The sequence below is a fragment of the Homarus americanus genome, unplaced genomic scaffold (assembly GCF_018991925.1).
Source record: "Homarus americanus isolate GMGI-L3 unplaced genomic scaffold, GMGI_Hamer_2.0 scaffold57980, whole genome shotgun sequence".
Lineage (NCBI taxonomy): Eukaryota > Metazoa > Arthropoda > Malacostraca > Decapoda > Nephropidae > Homarus > Homarus americanus.
In genome coordinates this window covers 14752776-14768721 of record NW_024716703.1, presented here as the reverse complement: position 1 = coordinate 14768721, position 15946 = coordinate 14752776, and the positions used below count along the sequence as shown (strand labels likewise).

At 35.9% G+C, this 15946-nt stretch overlaps 1 protein-coding gene across 3 annotated transcripts in view; it reads right to left on the bottom strand.

The window, feature by feature from the left end:
- Positions 1 to 15946, bottom strand: part of LOC121858302 — a 108956-nt gene that overhangs the window by 18271 nt on the left and 74739 nt on the right. For 2 of the 3 annotated variants that reach the window (XM_042354629.1, XM_042354630.1), the window contains exons 9-13: positions 15072 to 15231; positions 14485 to 14576; positions 2105 to 2241; positions 1091 to 1300; positions 675 to 848 (exon numbers count right to left, since the gene is read on the bottom strand). In XM_042354629.1, coding sequence (XP_042210563.1) covers positions 675 to 848; positions 1091 to 1300; positions 2105 to 2241; positions 14485 to 14576; positions 15072 to 15231 — 773 coding nt within the window. Of the gene's footprint in view, positions 1 to 674; positions 849 to 1085; positions 1301 to 2104; positions 2242 to 14484; positions 14577 to 15071; positions 15232 to 15946 lie in introns of all 3 variants that reach the window. The other variant, XR_006087412.1, reaches the window with a different exon arrangement.

The following is a 15946-nucleotide window of genomic DNA, read 5'->3' as shown; positions in this document are numbered from 1 at the left end:
TTTTGTGTGTGCATGTGTGTCTACACACACAAACACATATTTACAATACAGATAAAGGAAATTACTGTCTCTAGAACGAATGGCTCCCTGTCCCGGCTACAAAAATGCTGGCAACTTTAAAACTACCCGTAGACATTCTTGAGTACATCCAGGGTGTCATCCGCGAATAATAGAGGACCGAGAAATAAAAATCCGTGAATTTGCGGGGCCCCCTGTATCCCTACACTTATTTCTTCTTATTTTTTACCATTATAGTACTGTACAGTATACAGTAGTTTTATCTTTATTCATAAGGAAAATTATGTATTTACTTACATATACTGTAACACTTTACAGTACAAGACAATCATCTTGGTGAAAATAGGAAAACAGTTGTCCACAACCACTTATGTCTGATTTACAACCCAAAGAGTTGTCTCATATTTTTTTATTGGTGATCGTTTAAATAACCTTTTTATGTACTGTACTTAAAGACTTTAGCTGTGGAAGTGCAGTAATAACATTATAACAACTGATATTCTTTAAACAGTCCATATAAGCGGTGTTATCTCCACCCAATAGATTCACTTTTTTTGTATTTTTGCATATTCTGGACCGGGGTCTGCCCCAGTTAGTCCGGTGTATTGAGGTACTACCGTGGTTAAATATTAGTGATTTATCTTGAGATATCCCACCTGTTTGTCTGTCAGGCTGAATGTCCTTGGCATTGGCAATGATAAAATTCATTAAAGAAGTATAATGAGGCAGTTGAGCCACTTTTTCCCACCAGTTGGGGTCGACCATGGACCAATTGTGTAACACCCGGACAGAGGACAGCAGCAGCTTGTACACTTCCTTTTTTTTATTTCCTTAAAAAAAAATATATATATATATATTATAATAATAATAATAATAATAATAATAATAATAATAATAATAATAATAATAATAATACAATAACACGTACTTCAACAATGAAATCCAAATGTATTTTGGATATCATATGAACAATATGAATTAAAATATTTACAAAATTCCAATAAAATATCAAAATTAAGAATCGTAAATTATTACGATGAATATGAAGAATGGAATATCTCACTTACTGTACCTCTCTCAGGCTCAGAAAAATCCAATGCTTGATGGACTTGCTTAAGGAGTGTGGTTAAAAGCTTGGCTGAGCAGCAACACGTTGACTGTAGCCAGGATGGTGCCTTCTTCACCAATATCATTATCCAGCTCAGTAACACAGTGGGTATGGTAAGGCCACAATCATAAATCTTGTCAATACAGCTACATAAATTGCCAACTAAACATGAACCTGTATGTGTTTGGACCAAGAAAAGTCTAAATTAATTAAATATACTCAATGACAAGCTGGACACATTAATTCCTAAATGAAGAAAACATCACCGCTTATACTTACTGTCTCTTTGTTTACCACACACCACAATGATGGACTCATCTTAAAAATTCTGATTCCTGGTTAAGTCTACACCAGGTGACTTGTGTATCAAGTCTGGCTATATCTGCTACATTGACCCCATGAAACATAGATGCTAAGTGGGCTTGAATTAGTTTACTGACTAGTTGAAATTCCTTACTGTCATACCGTACACCCTCGTGGTTTCTGGATTCATAAATTTCGTATAATTGCAATTTAATAAACATACTGTATACCAACTTCCAATTCATTAACTCCAACCTCTAGTATTGTATTTGCAAATTTTCAGGGAGTTGAAATCCATGTATTATCTTGGGAGCAACAGAGTTATCTTAAAACATGAAAAATATCATAATACAGTACACAAAATGTCATTTATCATAACAGTACACTTCCCATATACTACTTTCAAATTTACTTACAGATCAAAGAATGTTCAATTCTTATATTATTTGTTTCAGTATTCTATACAGTACAATATTTTATAATGGTTTAAAAAAAATCAGAGGTCCAAAAATTAGGACCGAAAGGGCAAACTTGCAAAAGGACCAACACAAAACACTTTACTTAGGTGATATCTGGGGTCGACACCAACCTTGGACTGGCATAATTCATAACTCACCTGGGCCAGATATAATCCATAAAAGGGCCTTAAAGGAAGGTTTTTCAGTGAGTAAGTACCTGAGGTGGAGCACACAATATTGGTGAGTGAGGAATGGGGAGACAACTCCACCAAAGCTTCCAACACGTGTAGTATATCATTGCTTGAGTCAATACTGGCACAACAATCTTTCAGTGCTACCATTATTTGCTCACATCTGCAATATAATCAAAAGAATTAGAAAGTCTGTTGAAAATTTCACGCTGACTGACACTGCTACAGTGCAGTATTCCATAAATTTTATTATAATATTCAGATATCATACATTATTCTGAACATTTTAAAATGTAATTCAATATTTTCTCACATCATTTAACCAATCATTCAACTTCAAAAATATCTGAAAAGTAAGAGACTCTATTAACTAAGCTTATAAGACTGTTTGAACACATATGAGGAACCTTCATACAAGATGTATTAACTGTTACATATTACTATATGGCTCACATTCTACTACAAATTCTCATTTAGTCTGAGGAAAAAATATGAATAAAAAAAAATTGAGGACAAAATTACAACGTGCCCTTGTATGACCAGGAAGGCAAATAATTTACCTACAGGGAATAGAACACCCCTGGGCAAAGCCTCTCAGTGCCCAGGAAGAAGATAATGTTTTCCTTCAGACAAAATCCCTGCAACTATCTTAACTAATTGAACAAACAATCAAATGTGGACTTGGCTCTTGTCTCAAGGACCAATAAGGAACCAAAGCAGAAATTTTTCAGACTCTCAGGTTTAAATTGGATTTCAACTTCAAGTCTCAGTTCCTTGCCAATTATGGGCTTCACTCTAAGGAAAAGGGGGATATCTACAAAAAAATAAATTGTATTCTTGGCCATAAAATGGAAGGTCCCATGTCAGGAGTTGTACTTAATTCACTCACTACAAATCCTAACTCCAACCAAATAGTAGGACTCACATATTACAGGGGGTCCTTGGGTGACGAATGTGTTCCGTTACTGAGGCCGTCCTTGTCGGAAATGTACTTAAGTTGGAACACCCTATGTGCACTATATCATAGCCTAAGTCCTTTTATACATCTCGAATCACTTAATTTAAGAGAAAAGAAGAAATTTAATGACAAAATAAAGTAAAGAAAGGTAAAAATTAAAGTTTAACACTTACACTGGAACTGACTTGCATATAGTGATGGGCATTTGTAGGAGTGACAGAGACTTTATTGTGATGGTTGAACTGAAACTTTCTTCTTTTCATCATAAATCTCTCTGTAGGATCAGAGATGTTCAGTTATATTTCTATGAATCTTGGTGAATCTTGCTGTCTTGGTATCTTGCTGTTTAAATTTAAACAATCCTTCTTCAATAAGCCTGAAACAATCTGCCATTTATTTTCAAATGAATCCCATTGGTTCTGGAGTTTCAGTTTCCTCTACATCCTCTTGATAAAATTTGCTTCTCCAGTTCAATCAGGTCATCACTGCTTAATTCTTCAGCATGAGACTCAAGCAACTGTGTGACATCATCCTCATGAATATCAAGCTGGAGTTGGTTCACAAGGTCTACCAGTCTGTGGCCACTTCCCCAACATCATTTTCAGAGCCCCTGAAATCGTGGATAAATGTGGGCAGTGTTTTTCCAAACACCATTTGCCTTTACCTTGAAACGGTTAAACCAGCCCCTACTAGGAATAAAATCTTCCCCATCACTTTCACCCCCATGTGCTTCAAGTCAGCAGTGCAAGCTTCTCGTTTTTTCCTGAATCAAGGCTAAACTTAGAGGCAAATCCCGTTGATTTTGATCTTCCAACCGTATCACTAACAATCTTTCTATTTCAATTAACAATCCACTTCTTTGTTTTGTTATCACAGTTGAGTGCATTGGTGTAGATCCTTTTACATATTCAAGACTTATCTGTTTGTCTTACAAAATTGTTCTGACTGTTGACTGACTGAAGCCCAACGCCTTACTGATCACTGAGGGTGTTTTGCCTTTTTCAGAACGTTTAATGGACATCAATAAAATAAAGTTATGAAGAGAAAAACTCAACTCTGGCCTTCATGTTGAGAGCAATTAGAAAACCCAGGGCTGAAGCCCAAAAGTTTTTGTGAACGAACATGAGAGAAGGAAGAGAGATAGCCACATGGTATTCATACTAGGACGTGTATAATTGGGACAAAGAAAATCGTAAACAGTATACATATACAGGTAGTCCCCGACTTACGACTGACTCAACTCACGTCAATCCGCACTTACAACCTGCTCTGACCTTACGACCATCGGGACATACGACCGCCGCAGTCGTGACCAAAATTTTTTTCAAATGATGTGTGCATTTTCTAGACCGAAACGTTTCCGTCCTGAGCGACAGCGTGGCGTGGCTTGGGTCACCGAGTGGGTACACTCAGTGGAGCGCTTAGTTGGTGTTTGGCTATCGTATCCTATACTGATCGCGCTGTATACTTACGTTATTATCGTATTTAATTGACTTTCTAATGACTGGAAAGCGTACAAGTGAGAGTACTGGTGGTGCTCCAAAGAAAAGGAGACAGGCAATTACTTTTGAGATGAAAATGAAGATAATAACACAGCATGAGAATGGAAAAACAGTAGCAACAATCTCACGCGACCTAGGTTTCTCACACTCGACTATATCCACTATTCTGAAGGACAAGGAACGTATTCGTGATGTAGTGAAAGGAACAACACCTATAAAGGGAACTATAATATCAAAGAAAAGACAAGGTCCTATTCACGGTATGGAAAAATTATTGGTGATATGGATAGAAGACCAGATACAGAAGCGTGTACCCTTAAGCCTTCTAACCTTACAGGCTAAAGCAAGAAGCCTGTTCCAAAGCCTGAAGGAGCAGGCAGGAGATGAATGTGAGCAATCCTTTACAGCAAGTCATGGGTGGTTTAATAGATTTAAAAAATGCTACAGTCTACACAATGTTAAGGTGAGTGGAGAAGCAGCTAGTGCTGATGTTGGTGCTGCCGAAGCTTTTAAGGAGGAGTTAGATGATGTGATTGCGGAAGGGAATTATTTGCCTGAGCAAATATTCAATGTGGATGAGACTGGATTATTGTGGAAGCGCATGCCTGAGCGGACATACATCCACAAAGAGGCAAAAACAATGCCAGGATTCAAGGAATTCAAGGACAGAATTACACTTCTGTTGTGGGGGGGAATGTTGCTGGTTTCAAGGTAAAGCCCTTCATGATCTATCATTCAGAGAACCCCAGGGCTTTTAAACATGTCAGCAAGCACACACTGCCAGTGTTTTATCGCAGTAATAAGAAAGCCTGGATGACCTTAGCACTGTTTGAGGAAGGGTTCATGACTTGTTTCATTCCACGAGCCAAGGAGTATTGTCTGCAACAACGGATTTCATTCAAGATTTTGCTCATTTTGGATAATGCTCCGGGACATCCACCCTGAGGTTAAGGTAGTATACATTCCACCTAACACTACTTCTGTCATCCAACCCATGGATCAAGGTGATATTGCTGCCTTTAAGGCGTATTATTTACGCACGACCTTCACTCAGGCTGTTGCTGCTACTGAAGGTGAGAAAACGCCCAGAGAGTTTTGGAAGGAGTACAACGTTTTGTCATGTATAAAGAACATTAGTGCAGCATGGCATCAGGTTACAAAACATTGCATGAATAGAATATGGAAGAAAATCCTGAAAAGATATGTGAACAGTTTCAAAGGATTGAATGAAAATGAAGCTATTTCGGATATTAGTAACAAGATAGTGGAGTTAGGTAAACAGCTGGAGTAAGAAATTGATTATGAAGATGTTGAACAGTTGGTTGAAAGTGTAGCAGAAGAGCTCAGTAACGAGGATCTTATTGAACTAGATGCACAGAAAATTGCAGAGGAAGAAGAGAGACAAAATGTAGAAGAAGAACCTACACCCCCCAAAAAGTTTTCAGTGAAACAAATGGCAGAGGCATTTGCTACAATTAATAAAGGAATGCAAATGTTTGATGGCATGGATCAAAATTATGAGCGTTATGCCAAAGTTGACAGAATGATCCAAGATGCACCTGCTTGCTACAGAGAAATTTATAATGAAGAGAAAAAAACAAACTGTGCAGTCTAAATTGGACATCTATTTTAAGAAGTCCCCCAGTGCTGCCTCTTCACTCCCTGAAGATGATCCAATACCTTCAACCAGCAAGTTTCCAAAGTCCACAAACCTGTCTGAAGAAAGCGACATTGTTGACCCACCCAGCCCTGTCTCCTCCTCTGCTTCTTCCAGTTAATGTAGTCGCCATGTATAATTAGAAAATTATGGGGGCACCGTGTGCATTCAGCTGACTACATTAAAGGTAAGTGCTCAGTCACACTGTATCCATTCCTCATTATTTATTACTTTTACTATACTGTATTTCATTGTAGATTTTTTTTTTTTTTTTTTATCTACTGTATATCTCCTATAAGACAGAATTTGAACCATAAAAAAATCAGCCCAAAGTTAGGGGGGTCGTCTTAAGCACCAGATATAAAATTCTTACCTCTTAAATATTGCGGTTTAGCGTGTCAAGAGTGGTGATGGAAACATGGTAAACCACTCACAAGGTCCTACCACTAATTATTTTATACTGAAACTTACATTTGGGAAGCTGGATTAAAATGAAGATTACCGGTATATTAAAATAATAAAAATGTATTATAAACCTGTCTAACATACCGTAAAAGAACAATATACCCCGGTAATAAACACAGCTGCTATCATCACCCCCCCGCCATTTGCCAGTGACAAGAAAGGGAAAGTGACATTGACTGTGACCGCCTGTGGCTATTTTTAGCTGTCCTTGTGTTCAGAGGTGGTCAGTAATGCATATCTGTATATTTAATGATCATAATACTTATCTCTTATAAATAATTCATTTAAAATTTATTTTTTTAAAAAGAATATTCAGTAAATGACTGCGTTAATTCTTGAAACTACCGACAGTGGTAAGTTTAGGATATACAGTCAACCCTCACTTTACGCGGTCAATTGAACCCACGGAGGCCCACGTAAAGCGAGAAACGAGTAAAGTGAACAACATAACATATGGGATTAAATGAAATAGAGACCAGCTGACCCCCAAACTCCACTTTTTCCGACACAATACCTACGTTCTAGTAAAAATAACATCTTAATTTTATGATGGTACATGCACACAATTAACACTTAAGAGAAATAGAGAAATACAGTCGCTAAGTTAATGTCCATTCAAATAATGGACTCGACTCCCTCCCCCTCTTCTCACATTACACTCACTGGCACTTCCCTCTCTGAGAAATTTTGGGGGGAAAACCACTAGATTTTAAGGTATAGTAATAAATAATACCTCAAACTAAAGTTAGGATAATATAATTGACATTGCTGGATTCCTTGTAAGACCAGGAATATTTTGAATATAAATGTCATATATTTTGCACAAAAGATTACATATTTACTCAGAGTAAACAAAATACTTATATTAGATCTAAAATTTGTATGTCTAATGCAAAATCTATGATGTTTATATTCAAAATGATCATCAAATTGTAAGAATTCCAGCAATGTAAATTATATTCTGGCCGGGTAATTTGTATGAATTTTATGAACTAAAACAAATATCTTCAGTTAATAAAAAAAAAATATATTCTTCACAACACTATCTGTCAATCAAAGTACCCCACCTTGCCTCCCCCCCCTCTTCCAACGGCGCCAGATGGTCGGTCAGTCCCTCCCTCCCTACCAGATAAATGTTTGGGAGAAACCAGAATATTTACCTTTTTAGTAATAAATAATACCTCAGACTAAAGTTAGGATAATATAATTGACATTGCTGGATTCCTTGCAAGACCAGGAATATTTTGAATATACACTTCATATATTTTGCACAAAAGATAACATATTTGCTCTGAGTAAACAAAATACTTGCATTAGATCTAAAATTTGTATGTCTAATGCAAAATCTATGATGCTTATATTCAAAATGATCATCAAATTGTAAGAATTCCAGCAATGTAAATTATATTCTGGCCGGATAATTTGTATGAATTTTATGAGCTAAATAAAAAATTGTACTTCACCCGCGTAAAGGGGTACACGCACCGCGGTATGTGAGCATCCCGAGTTCCGGCAGGGTACCGCGTAAACGTGGAAACGCGGAATGTGGGACCGCGTAAAGTGAGGGTTGACTGTAAATGATGAACAGAAGTCACTTCATGTATTCCGAGTTTGGTCCTTCATGATCACCATAAATGTCTGGTCAACTTCACCTACCAGGTATAATGGTAGCCTCCCTTTTTCGCAAAACAAGTACCGTATATACTCATCTATAACCCCCCTCGTTTATAGGTCGACCCTGATTTTTTGACCAAGAAATCGTTAATTTACGATATTCCTCGTTTATAGTTCGACCCAAGATTTTGAGGGTAATGGAACAACAAAACCTTCACTAAAAATGCTCTATGTCCTATAAACTGAGGCTCGCCGTGCCTGAAACACCGAGTGCCAAAGGCAAATTGTTTACCATTTATTATTACGATACTTTACACTGAAACGCGGGTAGTTTCAACAAAAATATTGTATATTTCCATTCAAGTATTTATTCAAGTCAATTAGGAGGGAATATTATTGTAATACAACAGTTTTTTAACTTAACCATTCGAAAAGCGATTACGGCAACATCTTTTGAACGACTGAAAGCGAAAGTCATTGCTTTCGTCACAATTTTATCCCACTTTCCAGTGTAATACTCACGTAATTTCAGCAAAAATATTACATTTCCGTGAATGTATTATATCAAGCACAGTATGAATAGAATATCATTGTAATATAACAGAATTTTAACCGAAAACTATTAAAAAAACGAGTAGCATCTCAAGAACAGAAGCTTAGGTAAAGTCTTTTGTTTTCGTCATGTATTTTATCCTATTTTACATTAAAATACATCACGTTTCAGCAAAACTACTATTTATTTCCGAGAATATATTCATTCAGGCGCAGTTTAGGTAAAATATACGTGTGATGTAATAGTTTTTTAACTGAAAATGATTCGAAAAACACGTACCCTGTAGCCCTGTTCAAGGAGAGGACTGGGAGAAGCTGTTTGGTGCTGCAGACGATGACAAGGAAAATGATTTTGATGGATTTTAATGAAAATATTCAGAAATATGGTATCGTAGTATTTATTCAAGTCAATTAGGATAGAATATTATCGTAATACAACAGTTTTTTAACTGAAAACCATTCGAAAAGCGATTACGGTAACATCTTTTGAACGAAAGAAAGCGAAAGTCATTGCTTTCGTCACGATTTTATCCCACTTTTCTCTGTAATACGTATGTCATTTCAGCAAAAATATTACATTTTCGTGAATGCATTATATCAAGCACAGTATGAATAGAATACCATTGTAATATAACAATATTTTAACCAAAAACTATTTAAAAACCGAGTAACTTCTCTTGAACATCGGAAGGTTAGGTAAAATCTTTTGTTTTCGTCATGTATTTTATCCTATTTTACATTAAAATATAGTGACCCCTCGGTTAACGAACTCAATCCGTTCCAGAAGGTCGTTCGTTAACCGAAACCATTGTTTCAATGGGTTTTGGGTAATTGGTTCCAGCTCACCGAAAATTTCCTAAATTCAACAAAAATGGTAGAAAAGTTCACTTACTTTGAGGTGTGTATGTAGAAGGCTCCTGGATGATGATGATGATGATGATGATGATGATGATGGGAATTACAATGGGGGTGGAGGAGAAGGAAGAAGAGAAGGCATTGGGGTGGAAGAGAAGTCACCCCATGGCACCATTTCACCCATAAAATTTTAGTTCTCTTGGTGTATTTCAAGATTATTTTCTTTAAATCAACACTGCACTGCATTATATATTGTCAATATGTAAAATATATTTCAAAATGACCAATAATTTGCTTGGAAACACAGAGAAAAAGCGTTTAGTTGAAGAGAGTCTCAAGCAAGATGTTACCTCCAGTAAAAACAGAGAGAGACTAACGCCTGTTTGCTGTGTTAAGAGGCTGGATGCTGCTCTTTAAACTAGTCACTTTACCTTCAATTATGTTCAATAATTGTTAAAATTGAATAGTATAAACTTCTTGATATTTACTAAAATAGTTAGGAATTTAAGCCCTAGAACCGATTAATGTATTGGCAGACTGATACTAAAGCTGGTTGCCCGGCCAGTGCAAGCGAAAACATGTTGAGGTCGGTTCGTAAGAAATTCGTTAACCGAATTGAAGATCCTTATGGAAGGCAGTTCGTTAACCGAAATTTCGTTAACCGAAGTGTTCGCTAAACGAGGGGTCACTGTACATCACGTTTCAGCTAAACCACTATTTATTTCCGAGAATATATTCATTCAGGCGCAGTTTAGGTAAAATATACATGTGATGTAACAGTTTTTTAACTGAAAACGATTCGAAAAACACGTGTACCGTCTAGCTGATACAGCTGGTGGTGCGTGATGCGTCGTTGTAAACAAAAGGAGGTTGAAGTAGATTACAGGGTATTATATAAAGTGTGAAATATGGAAAAGGTTTTTATTACCGGTATTTTTTGTAGATCAATGAGAACTGTGATACCGTATATGATATGATAAGTTAGCCTGTGCTAAGAACTTCAACATAGACTACTGAAAGCACGTTGTAAGGTAATTTAGCCTATTGTAAGTTGGTTAGCTTCATTTACTGAAGGAACTGCACAACTTTTCATTACTAATTGGTACATATTTTACGTTTCCATTGTTTACTGGCAGTAAATGGTAAATATTTTTCATGTCTGAAGCTAAAAGTTGCTCCTCGCCCTTCCCATCATGCACGGGTTCAACCTAACAAAACTATTACACATGTATAGGACGACCCCCAATTTTTTGCCTAAAAATTTGTTCTTAAAAACTCGAACTATACGGTATATAATTAAAGAAAATACTTGGTGTGTTTAATATATTACAGTATATTATAAATAAATAAATAAACAAATAAATCGGCAAATCTATTTCAAGTAAATGGAAATATTTTACTCACACCAACATTAGTTCCAGTTAAATAACTGACGCTTAAGTGAGTTACTAGTGTCCACCAGCCTGTAAAATTTGATGCCAATACTTTAAGTGAATTGGCATTATTTTAAATAACCAACCATAAATAAATGGAAAAAAGATCAGAGGTGAGAAACATTATATTGTATGTATGTTGTGTTGTCAAAGGAAGAGAAACAATTGAAACTCTGCAATTGTGTGTAAATGAGGATCAGCAACCTAAGACTTAGTCACAATTTTCGTGATGCCATATGGAAGTAGGATCTACCATTAGACAACACTGTACATTATGCTTCCAATATCTTCCCAGGCAGTAGAATCTCCCTGTTTGGTAGCTGCCTAAAACTTTTAGTAATAATACTTTGATACAACATGATAAATTAGACAAACAATGAAAATAAACAAACAAAAGTTATTTACCAAGACCTTCTCTCTCAGAACAGAGGGATGGAGGGGGAGGGGAGATAAGACGGCTATTTATAGCCGTCTTTGTGTAGGGAGTCGACCACACTAGAAATAATTCATTTAAAATTTATATTTTTACATACTGTAGAATATTCAGTACATGACAGCGATTATAAAATATTGTGATCGGGGGTGAAGGAGGGGGTTTCGAGAATTGCAATTAAATGCCAGGTAGCGACGTGTCCTCCTAATATTACTATTAGATGTTTTAATTGCCTGTATGTTGGCCTGGCGAGTTATTGCTAGGCATTAACATATCTAGCTTAAAGCTAGGCGTCGCATTCTGAGGTTTGAACAAAAAGAGTGTTAACCCTTAGGTCCCGGGTGACGTTCCAGAACGCACGCCTTTTTCCGTAACTGTTTAAATGCCCAGCACGGGTTATCAGGTTCAAGTGTGACTATTTGCCCCTCACGCCACACGCTCAGCCACAGGGAAGCTTCCTGAACATAATTATCTACTTTTGTTTGTTTCACTTTCATTGTTTGTCCATTTTATCATGTTGTATCAAAGTAATATTGCTAAAAGTAGTGTAGTATTATTGGAAAATAATGCTATGATTATGTTATAAATGTATTAATTTATGGAATTATTATTACTTTATGCATTAATTGCTATACCAAACACAAAGACAGCCAGAGAGCTGGCGACAGACTGCTGTGTGTCGCCAAGCACTTTTTATGAAAAATAATGCAAAAATTTAATTTTAAATTAATTATTTATAGGAGATGATGATCAGTAAAAATATGCAATATTGGTCACTTCAGACACAAAGACAAGCTAAAAATAGCCCTCTTATCTCCCTCCCTCTTACCTGTGGTCAGAGGGAAGGTTCTTGGTAAATAACTTCTTTTGTTTGTTTATTTTCATTGTTTGTACATTTTATCATGTTGTAACGAAGTAATATTACTAAAAGTTGTGTAGTTGTATTTTAGTGTAGTACCTGGTATTACTAGATGATGATGCTATGATTATGTTATAAATGTATTTATTTGTGGAATTATTATTCCGATAATTATTTGTATGACCTAAGTGGTCTCCCAAACATAAAGCCTGACGACAGACTGCGTGTGTGTGTATGTTTCGCTGAGAACTTCTTATGAAGAGTAATGCAAATAAAATAAAGTCTAAATTAATTATTTATAGGAAATAAGTACAGGGGTATTACGATCAGTAAATAAATGCATTATTGGCCAACTCAGAAAAAAAGGCAAGCGGGAAAGTGACCCCTAAGTGAGGAGTGACAGAGAGCACTCGATGTAAAAAAAAACTTTCCCCTTAATTGTCTCGTCACCGAGGCGCCACGGAATAATATAGAGGGACAATGTATAGTTTTTCTTGCGTCTTTTTTATTGTTTTATCATTTATGAAGGTTAAAAATTATTTTGGGAAAAATTTATTTTTCTCGTTTTACCCCGCGTTGGGGGTATGGCCGGCGGCACCCTAGCCCGGGGTGTAAGGGTTAATAAGCAAAAAACAACAGTTTGCACTTGATCACGCACGTTTAGGTGATGAGGGTAAATCGCACTAATGCTCCTGCTCCCTCAAAGTGGGTGACTGGGTGTGAGGCATCACTCCCCATGCGCCGTTCTGCCTCTCTCTACGCCGCGTAAACTAGTTCTCATACGTAACTGCTATGAACCATCGTACTTATGTCGGATTTTTTAAATAATTTATCTTATGGGACCTCATTCGTATCGGCGGAGATTCATAAGTCGGCGACCCCCCTGTATCTACAAGATATGAATCAATATCCCAAATGCATACTAGGAAGCATAACTCTCCATAAAGATAAGAACAATAAAAGTATCAAACCCAAGTTTCCCCCCAAACCATACAATCAGACACTGAAAGCTCTTTAAGATATCACATTACATACTATAAATACTAATGAAGGAAAAAACATCTTGCTTCAATGTATATGACAGCTAATCCCTTCAGGGTTGTCATTGAAAAGTTTAATATCCTAAATCATGTGATATTTATCAACTTATTTACCAGTTTGGGATATACAAACAGACCTTGACTTGAAAAACAAAAATACTTTGATAAATAAATGTTCATAAATTAATGCACATTCACTAATTGACTCCCATTATACAAGCTGAGATATGATCCTTTGGGGAAAATCACACACACACATGCGAATTAAGACAACAAGCATCCAGTAAGGGTCTTGTTGTGTGACTGCATGGAGGCGAATTAAAAGATCAGCTCTTGAGGAACTTATCACTTGGCAACACTGGTGCATGTTACCACTCCTTTCCACTCCATCTCTAATCACCCACATCTGTCTGCTTTCTCACTCCATATTTTTAAATGTTATGGAATGTAATGTTGAAGGGATACAACTTTGCACATTTATACTTATCTTATCACAATCTCCCTGAAAATACCTTAGTTTTCGTGTTTATTCAAGACATCTTCAGGTCATGAGACCCACTAATCCACCCCCCCAGGAAAGGATGACTTGACATTCCATCAGAAGGTCAGTAATATGAGACCACTAATTCCCCACCCTACCTCCACCTGACATTGAGTCAGGTCAGGTCACCCCCCAAAATACTTTGTCTTTCATCTTTATTGAAGTCATTTTCAGAAAATTCTCTCTATTTTCAACCTCAGAAATTTTTTTCCTAAAGTCGGAAATTTTTTGAATTTCTGGCTTTGGGGATGATTTTCTGAGCAAATTTAAATTCCGGCTATCAGTAATTTCTGGGTTTGAGGGATTCCGGCTGACAGAGATATTACTGTATATTGCAATATAAGAGCCACCAAACTAAAGAGCAACTGCCAGAAGAAAAAACATAAAAACATGTACTTTAGTGTGTTAGGAAAGGAAATAATTTAGCAAGTCAATAATATACCAATATTATAATATAACTACAGTACACAGTAATTATATATCTTATAGATACTTACACCACTTTATCTGCAGGTGGTGATAAAATTCTTGCTACTTTCTTCAGTGTTTCTAAGATCATATGATGAATTCTGTTGTTCACAACAATTTCCTGAAATAAATAATGTTTATATAGGTGCCTCCTATAAACCATCTCATGCATTTCAAGGATCATAACTCAAGCAAGTTCCTTTAACACAGCTCTACAACTCTGTCTGTAGTCTAAAAGTCAAATGTTTAATAAAAGAATATGCAGGTATTAAACTGCTAAAAATATTATTGCCTCTAACAAGTCAAGAGATAGAAGTTGATGAGGATTAATTTGGGGGATAACACGAGGGAAGAAAAAATCTTGAGGTGACCTGGACCCCTCATTAAGTGGCCTTAAAGCAGTGTTCCTGAAATATTGCAGCCTCATTCAGGAGTTACGAGCTCATGTCTGAGAATATGGGCATAAAACAAAAGGGAGAGAAAGAGAGAACACAAATACACACACGCACACACATGCACACACAATCATTTCTTCACAAGCAAGGGAAGAGCAGTATGTGTATCCCTAAACTGTTCAATAATGAGAAAAAATTGGTCAAATGTTCAAGTTTATTACCTTAATACACAGAGGTGAAAGATGGGTTATAATGATCTGAAGGGCTTTGTGTTCAAAAGTCAAATTATGTGGAGACATAAATGACTGTAACACATGAAGGGCCGGGCCAACTTGACTTTCATACCAATCCACTGGGGAGGCTGGGTTGCTCACTGGTGATCTAAAAAAAAAAAAATAAAAAAAAATTAGAAAAAAAAAAAAAATTATATATATACAGTTAGGTCTTCATCTACGCGGTCAATTGAACCCGTGGAGGAGGGAGTTGAGTCCATTATTTGAATGGACATTAACTTGCGCACTGTATTTCTCTATTTCTCTTAAGTATTAATTGTGTGCATGTACCATCATAAAATTAAGATGTTATTTTTACTACAACATAGGTATGTGCCTTCAAAAAGTGGAGTTTGGGGGTCAGGTTTCTATGAATTAATCCCATATGTCTTGTTGAAAGTCTTAAGGGACCCTCTTCTGACTATATATATATATATATATATATATATATATATATATATATATATATATATATATATATATATATATATATATATATATATATATATATATATATATATATATATATATATATATATATATATATATATATATATATATATATATATATATATATATATATATATATATATACCAATCAGGCCTATAAGACGAAATTTGAAATATTAAAAAATCTGCCTAAAGTTAGGGTCACCTAAAACCACCAAGTTTAAATTTTACTTAAATATTGTGGTTTAGTGTCAAGAGGGTGATGAAAATATCGTAAGTCACCTGCGGTCTACCACTAATTATTTTATACTGAAATTTATGCCAGCAATTGGATCAAATTAAGATTACTGCATAAAATAATAAAAGTATTATAA